The 12,650-nt window shown below is 42.3% G+C and overlaps 1 protein-coding gene across 10 annotated transcripts in view; it reads right to left on the bottom strand.

Moving 5' to 3' along the window:
* The window catches only part of adgrb1a (adhesion G protein-coupled receptor B1a), a 209,386-nt gene that overhangs the window by 88,564 nt on the left and 108,172 nt on the right, over window positions 1–12,650 (bottom strand). For all 10 annotated transcript variants that reach the window (XM_031322628.2, XM_031322630.2, XM_031322622.2 and 7 more), the window contains 7 exons: window positions 11,515–11,679; window positions 10,672–10,773; window positions 10,471–10,577; window positions 9,303–9,497; window positions 7,863–7,931; window positions 4,934–5,042; window positions 915–1,058 (listed from right to left, as the gene is read on the bottom strand). In XM_031322628.2, the coding sequence (XP_031178488.1) occupies window positions 915–1,058; window positions 4,934–5,042; window positions 7,863–7,931; window positions 9,303–9,497; window positions 10,471–10,577; window positions 10,672–10,773; window positions 11,515–11,679 (891 nt within the window). The remainder of the gene's footprint in view (window positions 1–914; window positions 1,059–4,933; window positions 5,043–7,862; window positions 7,932–9,302; window positions 9,498–10,470; window positions 10,578–10,671; window positions 10,774–11,514; window positions 11,680–12,650) is intronic.

Raw genomic sequence — 12,650 nt, 5'->3', positions numbered from 1 at the left:
CACACAAACACCACACACACACACACACACACACACACACACACACACACACACACACACACAGATTCAAGCACACACATTCTTGAATTCAGAAACAGAAGGCAGACAGGCCTGCTGTAATCAGCATTTGGAGAACATGAACGTGTTCTGCTCTCAAAAGACACATTTATAAATAACAACAGGTTTTATTCCGAGGCGCCACAAATAATTTGTTGTCACTCTTTCCTGGTTACAGTTTACTGTGTTAATTCTGTGTGATCTGTCTCACAGCCAAATTCCACCAGGCGCGTCTGCGCTGCATTCCGGCGGCCACCAGCAATCACGGACATTCAAGACAATGCTTGTTATGGTACTAGCAGAGCCTTTCAGTGACAAGTCGGCAGGCAAGACGCTCTGCTTCTGAGACGCTCCCGGTGTGGCATGGTTGCCAGACCTTCCTCCACAGCACTGCGAAAGAGGGTCTGGGTTGTCCATACAGCATTCCCGTATAGGAGAAAAACATGCTCTGGTTTATTGGCATTTCTTTAAACCAATCACAATCGTCTTGGGTAATGCTAAGCACCGGACAGAGCCCCAGTGCCACTGCAAAATAGCCTCTGGAAGGAACTTGTTTTGGTGGAAGGTGTACGTTCAAAAGTAGTTTTAGTCGTGCAACAGAAAACTCAGATAGGACAGATAGTCTAGCTAGCTGTCTGGATTTACCCTGCAGAGATCTGAGGAGCAGTTAACCATAGTCCTCAGAAATCCACCAGAGTTTAGAACGCCAACAAAAAGAAAGAGGAAGGGGAGGGACAACCCGGCCGAAAAAAAGGACATACGGCGGAATTTCCGGTGGCAACAGAGCAATCCCGGAAGTGTAAGGTCGTGGATATAGACTAGTGTGATGCAGATGTGAGGTGTGTTCCATCTCTCACCTGGCTTTCCAGTAGACAGGATGTTCTTGGGGATGGTGACTCTGTCCTCAGAGCTGCGGGCCCAGTCCGCCATGCCCCTCCAGCCCTTCATAGGGAAGCCGATGTCCGCATGACCCGCCACTGGACGCTTATGGACGCTCAAAACTGGAACATAGAAATTATTACACCAATTTTAATCAATATTTACATTCTGTTTCTCCATATTTGCAATTCTACTCCTGCTACTTCTGTCTGCACAATGCACCTATCGCATGTCTGTCCATCTATTTTTTTACCTACCTACAGAAGTCCCTGGAAACATGTTTTCTCAATCAGCTTCTTACTATAAGTCATGGGCCTTACATGAACACAACATATTCTACCAAAGGTAGAAAAAGTAAGGGTTAATGCACAACAAGGTGTACATTGTCAGGTATTAATGGACGACGGCAAGGCATGAACCGCCCAACGCGTAATAACAGATTCACATTTTCTTTTTCTTTTAATGTTGCGCATCAATTTAGAATGTCAGTCAGTTCCACCGGAAGTTTTTCCTATAACAGTTTTTTAAGGAACACCTGCAGCCAATCAGATTCGAGTATTCACCCAGACCGTGGTATAAATATGCTTATTTCACATAAGAGATTTCACTATTTGTGTTTTCCTCCGTGCGCTTCTCTCTGATGATGTCACGAATGTCAGTGCACCAATCAGAATTGAACAACATTCTGATAAAAAGTCCTTGGAATTTGGGCATGGAAGTTTCTTCTGGCGGGGTTGCAAGGTCATTGTCAATCAAATAAGGCACACCCACACAGTCCTGATGAAGCAGTCTGAGTTTGTGAGAGCTGAGCTATTCATAAATAATACATAATAACTTTGTTTTTCTGAACTTTAACTCCGAGTGTTATTGTCTTATTAAGTCATGAATTTTTAATGTTCAAGATTTTAAAAGTACTTTTTTAAATAATTGGTTTTACATCTGGTGTATGGCCTGTAGATAGAAGGTAACATACTGTATGTTGTAAAGATTGGAAGATTGAAGCTTGTAATGGCCTTTACAAATGAAATTGACCTCACCTGAGAAGTTGTCCTTTATACAAAGTCATATGGAAAACAATTGATCAAAGTCAAATTGATACAAAATGAGTTAGAAATAAAAGCAGTGAACCATATGTAAAACATGTATCTGTTATAATGTCAGCATGGCCAGATTAACCTGCTAAACGGCCATTATCTGCTGGGCCTCTATGAGCCACCTATTCCTCCCACTCTCTGTACAGTGTGTATAGTGTGTAGTATAGTTTCATTAAAAACATTAAGGAATGTACAAAATATAAACACATAAGAACCCTCCTTAAAACAGGGCAGGCAACCAGGCAGGCAATAAAACAGACCCACCTTATCATGTCAGTTAATATAGCACATATAGTGCATACTACAAAAAAAACTTTCTATTAAATTAAATCAGCATGAACCAGCTGACACACAGTAAGCCTGAAGCTTTGGGGGACCATGGAGTTCTGGGGCCCCAGAGCCTGGTTTGCCCGGTTGGTATCCCAGCCTTGAACGTCAGATAACACCACCAAGAAATGCTAAATTTGATTTAGTATTCAGTGATTGTTCTGTCTGTCTGTCTGTCAGTTCAACCATTTCTCACTCCCAACTCATAAAATACTGATGCTTGGTCAGTGGCTCTCAGCATCAGATACCGACGGATAAAGGCCCCTTTAGTGTCTCTGGGCATAGCAGCAGCTCAACGGCGATGTAAGATAACGTAGTATTAAGAGAGACAACGGTAGTGAAAAGCCGCCTAAGGAGGTTGGTTGGGGGGATGGAATGGTCAAACAACACACATTCCTAAACCTAACTGTCTCGTTCTTGTGCTGCATGTCAGTTAAACGGACGTCCCGACCAAGTGCGTCAAAATACGACGCCAAAGGGATAGATGCTAAAGGAGAGTTTTTGAGTAACAAACGCCAAAGGCCCCTGACCAAGCGCTTTTTGGTGCGCTGAGATTGAGAATGTGTTGTCCAGATGCATCAAGGCGCTGTGATATGGGCTCACATAGACCACAGTGGATGCAGGTGTTTTGATGCATGTAATCAGCATGTGTGTGCTGTTCTTGGTTTCTTTCCATGCCAGTGTAGTAGTTCGCCTTTAAAGACCTTTAAAGAGTAGTAACAAAGATAATTTTATTGACTCTAATCTCTCCCCTATTCAAATTAAAAAAAGAATCTTCCCTGTGTCTGTGTCTATATACCTGCCCATTTCCTCACTCCTGTGCTAGTTTGTCTTGCTTCCTTTTCTGGTTTTGATTCCTGCCTTGGTATTTGGGTACTTGCCAGTGGTTTTTTTGTGGCATTTTAGGCCTTTATTTGACAGGACAGCTTAGACATGAAAGGGGAGACAGAGGGGGAATGACATGATGCAGGTAGGAAGTAAAGCCGCTGTACCAGGTGAGCTACCCAGGTGCCCCTGCCAGTATTTTCTTTGCTTGTGTGTAAAAAAAACTGGATTTTGACAAAGATGATGAACGAGTGGTGCAAAATAGAAACAAAACAAAACAAGAAACAGAGATAACTCCTCAGCAGAGGATGTCTGGTGAATCCCTTCATCCTACAACTCGGCTACTTTAACGAGTTTGGAGGCAGAAACTATTTGCTGGCAGATGATGTGTGCGGCGTTGCCTCTGGGCGAGGTGTGGGAGGTACGCTGCTGGTGTGGGTGGCTATTTGGCTCCAGACAGTGAGGTGGCACAGCAATAAACAGGACCTCTCATCTGGCCCCAATTCCCACATACTCTGCCTCGACTAAACTCAAACTCTCCCTCGTTTTTATCTGGAGGTCACGGAGAGCAGCAGAGCCTCTGTGATGACTACACTACATTTTCTACCCCTATCTGAGAAAAATGGAGCGTTTACAGTCACTGGGCATTGGAAAGGGGACAGGAGGTAGTTATGAATGTGGATCTGCTGGACCTGCTGCCCTGGGGAGTGGGAATATTTACCGTGGATAATAGAATGTCACAAAAACAGAGAGTGTGCCATGCCGTGATACAATAATATTAAATTAGTTGAAACAGATTAGCAAAGGAGAGAACAAAGGATGGTGGAAAAATGCAATATATTACAAATGTTTTTTTGTTTTTTTCTTTCTGTTATTATTTTTATTAATTTCTTCTGGCAACTAATGATATAAAATAGAAAATATGGGACAAATTCATGATATAACCTTTACTCTATAGAGCTGTAGGGCCAAACAGCCACATAGCTGCTGGCCTGGGGGATCTAATGATGCTTGTTGCTATAGACACCATACCCAATATGTATACGAGCTGTACTACCACTGTCGTTATAATGGTTCACTGTGCTTCTCAACTGATGACAACATTAGAAACTTTAGATAAAAAGAAGAAAAGAAAATAAATGCAGTGATGCCAAACCAATGTGGACGGTATCTATTACATATATTACATTTGTGGATTTATTTAAGTTAAGGTTGTCAAACACACTGTGTATAAATGTTTAACATTTTAGACTTTTTTTGTGACTTGTTGAGAGCTCTACTTTTGAGCAAAACTGAAATTTTGAGCACATCAAACCCTTAATTTCCTGTATTCTAGTGAACTTTTCTGCAACAATTTGCCTTTTCTGCATCAAGTTATGGTGCAAATGTCTTAATTTATGTAAAGGAAATTACAATATATATAAATATATTATTTATTTATTTTTTGGGGGGGGGGGTTCAACCCATATTCGGCATTCTCATAATTTCCTGTTTCGGCCAACATACACACAAATATTTATGTGTTTGTGACCTAAATATCACAAACACGCGTCTTGAGGTCTTGAGACTGAGTGCGCAGGGAATGTCTGTTTAACCGCCAGTTGACCGTTCCCTGTCCTCCCTTTTTATGTATTGCCATTGTAGATATGAAGATCAATCTTCAGAGAAAGAGAAGCTGTGATAAGAGCATTCGTTTTGATAAGCAAAGATGTGGAAGATGTGGAAATCTCCTGGATGGAGATAAGGCTGACCTAGGTTATCGGTGACTTCATACATGTCTTGGAAGTCTTTCATCCTCAGGCCAATAACATCCACAAAGTCCTCCACCAGACGGAACAGCTCCTTGATGTTTGGCCCCAGCTGAGGAAACAGAGACACATAGAAGTAGAATGAAAGAAAAAAGGACTATGGATTATATACAACAGATTAACAGAAGCCCTTACATCCACATGTTTTTCTGGAATGAAGTCATATCAACAAAAAAAATGCCTTTTGGAAACAGTGAAATTCAATTGAATTTCATTAATATCGACAGAAAGTTTGTACGTTCGATCTCATCGGATTTTCTCTTAATCGGTAAACGGCTTATGTGATAAACGCTGATGGAAACGTTATTTGACGAATAAATAATGAACTGCGATTAGGTTTTAGGTCATTTTATGGTTGCAACCAGCCATAAAACGAAGTTGAAAAAGTTTTAGGACATTTCTGCCATGAATTTCCGCTTTCATTGCAGACATGGCTGGTGTCAACAAAGACAGATATAAGTGGACGAACGAGGAGACGAGAAGCTTTTTAAATTTAATTTACGAGCGAAATATAACGGCTATTTTAAATAACAAAAATCTAAGAAATGCCATCATTTTACTGCATCATCATAGCAATGTTTTGATAGCGTAGTTGTTGTCTTATTATAGCTTGATATGTCGCTATCAGCTGGTACATAAGCAATATAACAACTTGTGCAATATGAATAATTTGTAGGTTGAGGGCGCGATCCATTTTGGCTAGCAAACTTTGTTCATAAATATAAGATAAGAAGAAATATAAGATTGAATGCTGTGCTATTCAGTGTGAAAATGAATGGAAACACCTTAAATACCTCAAATCTATTCAATATACCAATTTGATCGCAAAACAGCATGTGACGTCATTACGCAGCAGGTTTTTAATTCGCTTTAAAGCCGTTTTATGGAAACACACTTTCACCAGCTTTATGGTATGAATGTTTTTAGCGAACTTCAGATAATTCCATTGACAGGTGGGTGGAAACATAGCTACTGTCATACCAGTTCAGTGCCAAAATCTCTCATATTGTACGCCGCAATGACCAACATTCAAGTGTACACAGACACACACAGACAGAAAGACAGACAGACACACACACAGGCACCAGCCTCACTATATAAATGTAATTAACTCTAATTTTAGTGTGTGAATTTTCGTAGTATGTGTATTTTCACCAACCAACTATTTGAACAAACTCTCAAGTGACTGCGAATTTCTTTTTCTTTTTTTAAGGTAAATTTTTTTGGCATTTAGGGCTTTATTGTAGCAGCTTAGACATGAAAGGGGAGAGAGAGGGGGAATGACACGCAGGAAAGTGCCATAGGTTGGAATCGAACCCGTGATCTCTGCATCGAGGACTGAGCATCTATATATGGGCGCGCGCTCTACCACTAGACCACCCAGGCACCCGACTGCAAATTTCAATCCCCCCTGTAAATTACGCCTATGCATCAAAAACATATTTGGCATTTGGCATACAACAAAGATAGAAATCATATCACATCCATACAGAGATAGTAGTATACAGCTGTTAAATCATAATCAAATATATGACACACTGGTATCAGATCGGTACTCAGTATCGGCCGAAACATAAGTTCAGGTATCGGAAACGGTATCAGGAAGCAAAAAAGTCAAAAAATACATCTTTTAAAGGAACACACGACTTATTGGGACTTTAGCTTATTCACCCTAACCCCCAGAGTTAGATAAGTCCATACATACCTAACTCATCTCCGTGCGTGTTGTAACTCTGTCTGACGCCCCCACCGCTAGCCTAGCTTAGCACAGATCCTGGAGGTAACCGACTCCATCTAGCCTACTGCTCCCAATAAGTGACAAAATAAAGCCAATATGTTCCTATTTACATGTTGTGATTTGTATAGTCACAGGGTGTACAAATAACAAGGTCACATGAGACACAGCCATCTTCTAACCGTATATAAACTGGGAACTATATTCTCAGAAGGCAAAGCACTGCTACTTGGGCGGAGTGATTCCTAAAAAGCACCGTTGTTACTCTCTGCTCCTCACCACGGGGCTTCTCAGGTGCTGCGAGAAAATCACTCCGCCCAAGTAGCAGAAGTAGCAGCGCTTCGCCTTCTGAGAATATAGTTCCCAGTTTGTATACGGTTAGAAGATGGCTGTGTCTCATGTGACCTTGTTATTTGTACACGCTGTGACTATACAAATCACAACATGTAAATAGGAACATGTTGGTGTTATTTTGTCACTTATTGGGAGCAGTAGGCTAGATGGAGTCGGTTACCTCCAGGATCTGTGCTAAGCTAGGCTAGCGGTGGGGGCGTCAGACAGAGTTACAACACGCACGGAGATGAGTTAGGTATGTATGGACTTATCTAACTCTGGGGGTTACAGTGAATAAGCTAAAGTCCCAATAAGTCGGTGTGTTCCTTTAAGAAGTACTAATAGCTTTGCCTCCTACATAGTAGAAGAACTTGCACGTGTTAGTTGCATTTTAAGACTGTGCTTATTTTGTGGAGAGCGGCTTGGTTTGTTTGGCATCGTTCTGGTGCCTGCATGGTGAGCGAAAACATGGACAGCTGGACGGCTGAACGGAAAGGCAAAGGTAGCGATGCACGAGTGGATGAGTGCAGCAGATGGATGAGTGGGTGTTTGCGTTGACTCGCTTACTCATTAGCTATAGATATTTCTGTCCTTCAGCAGTTCTCCTCTCCATCTACCTCTTGTCAGTTTGAAAAGACACAGGTGGGCTGTTTGTCCACCTGTGTCATTGTCGCAGTGTCCAACCCGTCAGTTGGTACAGCTTCAGGGTTGTTATTACTGCACACTAAGTTCTAGAATGGATGTAATTGCAGACGAGGTGACGAGGTGAATCCTGATTTAGAAAGAGAAGGGGGGGATACTAACCAGTTGTGCTTCCTCCCATCTCTCCCTGTTCTCCTCCATCAACAGATTGCTGACTGACTGCACAAAGTTCTGGAAAAGAAAAAGAAAATGTTTCACATGATGTCACATTGTTAGCTTTACATTCTGAAGTCAGTCCTTAAAGGTTATTTTTTATTTTTATTTTTTTAACCAGGACTGTATTTTCCCATGCATTGGTGTCTGAGTGACTAATGGGGAAAAAAAGTCTTTGAAATTGGTCCAGTATTGAGAGAGAACGCTGTAACCAGCAGCCACAACCTGCAATGTAATCCTATATGGCAAATGTTCACCGTCAGTTTCCATCCACTAAAAGTTCTGTTTTTGCTGCTGACAGGTGTCAAAGTGTCTGCCAACATTATGGAAAGGATCCTTACAGAGACCTTTTTATTAAAGAGTAAGATCCTTTTTTGTTTAACATGAAACAGCTCCTTAATCACCATCACCAAACTCACCAGACTCCATTTAAATTAACAGTACTTTTAGCGTGTATAGAGCCATCACATGTAAATGGGTGAATTAAGGGTTGATTTTAGCTAAACTAGAGTAGTGCTTGTTGGAACAGTGGAAAGACGAACCAACATGGCTTTTGATAGTTTTACTCTGTCGACTTTGAATGAAGTGTGTTTTACAAAAATAAAATTACTGTTTATTTACATGGAGTCTGGTGGGTTTGGCACTAGTGATTTTGGGGCTGTTTCTTGTTAAACAAAAAGGATCTTTAACAGAAAGGTCTATCTCTGTAAGGATCCTTTCCATAATGTTGTCAGACACTTAATAATAATAATCTGAGCCTGTCAGCAATAAAACAGACTTTTAGTGGACGGACATTGAAGTTACATTGCAGCTTGTTTGCCGCCCTCCATAAAACTGGATCAATTTTAAAAAAAAAATTGTGGTTCTCATGACACTTACACACAAAAACATGGAAAAATAGGGCCCAGGTTAAAAAATACCAAAGTTTCCCTTTAAGGTATTTTAGAATAAGGCTGGTAATAGTCTGTATATTTCTTCTGGTCAACAAATCCCAAGAAAAGACCCAACCAATGATAAATGTATCTACTACTATACTAAGTATTGTGTGTGTGTGTGTGTGTGTGTGTGTGTGTGTGTGTGTGTATCAAAGTCTGATATGCCACACTGTTGCACTGGGTGACACGCTCCTTCATTACCAAGAAAATTGCATTATGGGAAGTGTATTCATGTGCATTATACAAAGCAAACAAAGACCCACACGTAAAAACATTGCACCATAGAGCTACTAGTTCTGTAAAAACTCCACAGTGGCACCTTTGACAATAAGAAGAATATGGAATAACAACTTCATCCGTTAACAGGTACCAAGCAAGTAATATGATTATCGCAATATCGCATATTTTCCTCATATCGTGCAGCCCTACAGTAAACCCATACGTATTAATTCACCCTCATGTCTGCACTGCTGGGACTGTAGTATGCCCTCCGGAAGATCTCTGTCATGTTCTTCAGCACGTCCACCATGGCCAGCAGATCACCACTGTAGCTGGTCCCATCGCTGGATGTCACCCTCAGCTTGGTCATTACCTCTGAAACTCCATCTCCCACAAGGCCACGCTGGGCTTTGGACAAGTGTTCCCGAGTCTAACAGAAGAAGTGGGTTCTGTTAGTTTTGACAGTAAGTGCTCGACACTTTTGACACAATATATACATCATTACAACACATCTACTGGGAATTTTACACATTTGTTCCCCGACACATTTGAACAGCCATAATTAATTTCTGTGCTCTAAGGCTACTATGTAAGGGGCGGCTGTGGCTCAGTTGGTAGAGCGGTCGCTAGTCTCGCATTGCCAGACCTTCCTCCACAGCGCTGTGGAGGAAGGTCTGGCAATGCGAGACTAGCAACCGTCTAGCTAGTCCACACAGCATTCCGGGATGGGAGAAAAACGTGCTCTAGTTTATTGGCATTTCTTTAAAACAATCACAATCGTTTTGGGCGGTGCTAAATGCCGGACGGAGCAACGGTGCCTCTGCTAAATAGCCTCGGGAAGGAACTTGTTTTGGTGGAACGTGTACGTGCAACAGAAAACTCAGATTGGACAGATAGTCTAGCTAGCTGTCTGGATTTACCCTGCAGAGATCTGAGGAGCAGTTAACCATAGTCCTCATGAATCCACCAGAGTTTAGAACACCAACACAAAGAAAGAGGAAGGGGACGGACATCCGGCCGAAAATGAGGGACCTCCGGTGGAGTTTCCGGCGGCACCGGAGCAATCCGGAAGTGGAACGTTGTCGATATAGACTAAGCGGTCACCTACCCATTGGAAGGTTGGCGGTTCGATCCCTGGTCCTGCAGTCCCATGTCGAAGTATCCTTGAGTAAGACACTGAACCCTGATTTGCTTGCACCATCGGTGTGTGAATGTTTATCTGATGAGCAGGTGGCACCTTGTATGGCATCCTCGGCCAGAGTGTATGAATGTGTGTGAATGGTCAATGGTTCCTGTACTGTGTTAAAGCGTTTTGAGTAGTCGTTAAGACTAGAGAAGCGCTATATAAATGCAGTCACTTCACATTTACCAGGAGTGCTAAAGAAAAACTTTTTGCTTCTTACCAAAGTTTGTATACTTCGATAGTCATTGGAAATGCATTTCATATAGGTGGGGTTCTCCCAGTAGGCGATGCCCTCTTCGTCCAGGGTACAGCGGCGAAGGATAAGCCCTGTGTGAGGACACCAAAGACTCTTTTTTTAATCCAACTCTTAAAACTACCAGTGGACATTTTGCGTCTTATAAATGAAAAGGTGTGAGCTCACCCATGGCGTTGGGAGGGCAACGTACTGCTGCTGTATCCCCAGCTGGAGTCATCTTCCATACAACATTGGAGAAGTTGTCCTCGCCACATATTTCATGAGGTTCTGTTCACAAAAGGAGAGTAAATGTTGTGACCGAGTCATCTTTGCTCAACTCCCAAGTAAGTCTCAAGTCAATTGGTCCAAGTCTCAAGCAAGTCTTGAGTTATTTTGTTTGGGGTAAGTCAAATCACAAGTTATATCAAGTCAAGTCAAGTCCCAAATCAAGTCACTTTTTTAATTGTTGAATCCAAAATTGATGACTCGTGGCACAGACGCAGCCATTGTGGTGGTCTGGTCTGACTAATGAGGCCTCATCAGGGGTCTTTGATGTTACGTGTTGCCATAGCGAGGAGTTTGACTGTCATCCAATCATGACAATCACATACTGCAGAGCTTTTTGAGTCGTCCAATCATGATTCACAGTTTGCCCTGCTGCAGCTGCACAGCATACTTGATAATTAGACAGAAACAAGTCAACATTAAATTATATTATTTTACATTTAACAGCAGACATTCAAACTTATGAATACACGCAAGTCATCCGAATCATCACGCCTCAAGTCAAGTCTCGAGTCATTTGATTTTTGTCAAGTTGCATGTCATCAAAACGTTGACTCCAGTCCAAGTCACCAAGTCTCAAGTCCACATCTCTGTGAATGAGTATTGTGTATGATGTAATGTATCATCATGTAGGCTATCATTTAAAATGTATTACAATAGGTGTCATACAATTTGTAAGTATCTCAGGTTCCCATCCCTGATGAAATACTGCTGACAAAGCAAAGTATGTTCCCATCCACTGACCTGGGCATTTCTTTTCATTACAGCGCCGGACCTCTTCTCGTTCCGCAGGACAAGGCTTCCCTCCAAAAAAGGGCCCATAACAAATCCTGTTTCTCTGCTGGCTCCCCCCTCCACAAGTTTTGGAACAGCCCGACCACAAAGACCACGGCTGCCACTTGCCATCCACTGACAGAGTGCATACAGCAACACACACAGTGTTAGACAATAATACATCAGGCACAATTAAACACACACACACACACGCACAGACACACACACGCACAGACACACACACACACACACACACACACACACACACACACACACACACACACACACACACACACACATTCTCTGTGGAAAGCATCCTCTCTCATGGCATTCTGGTGTGCAGTGCATTGTGGCCGAAAGGAAGGCGCTACAGAGAGTCATAAAACTGCACAGGGCATCATAAACACACAACTACCCACCCTAGAAGACATTTACATGGCTCAATGTTTACGTCAGGCCAGAAGCATCACCCAGGACCCTGTTGCCCTCTGGGAAGTGATACAGGTCCATGAAGGCCCGCACATCCAGACTTATGAACAGTTTTTACTAGGGCTGTCAGCATTAATGAGTTAATCGCGATGCGATGAAGGGTCGAGCATAATCTTTTTTTTAATCGTATTAATCGCATGCTGCCATTTATTAATTTATTTTCCTAACCTAGCCTAGCCTAACAGGCTACTATTTTGCTGTACTTCCTCGTAACACATCCTGCTGCTGCAGGAATAGCAACGCGGATTTCGATGCCTCATTCTGGTGCCACTGATATGCCTGCACTTCTCTCTGATGCTCTGAAACAGACGTTACAGGCAACAGAAACATCGCTGCACGTGACGCTAGTTAACATTATACTCAACAGCAGCTAACGTTAGCCTACCGCTAGCTAGTTAACACTATACTCGACAGCAGCTAACGTTAGCCTACCGCTAGCTAGAAGCTGGATTAAACACGGTTAAAATGCTGACAGCTAACGCTAAACGGTGTAAAGTTTGTCTGTATTTCACTGTAGAGGATTCAACACCGGGATGTAACAATCTGCAGCTGCTGTTGTCGGAAAAACACTGATGGTGCGTTCAATGAAACTGGTAATTTACAGCCTCGTGGTGCAT

Source organism: Sander lucioperca, chromosome 10 (assembly GCF_008315115.2).
Source record: "Sander lucioperca isolate FBNREF2018 chromosome 10, SLUC_FBN_1.2, whole genome shotgun sequence".
Classification (NCBI taxonomy): Eukaryota; Metazoa; Chordata; class Actinopteri; order Perciformes; family Percidae; genus Sander; species Sander lucioperca.
This window is presented reverse-complemented; position numbering and strand designations above follow the sequence as displayed.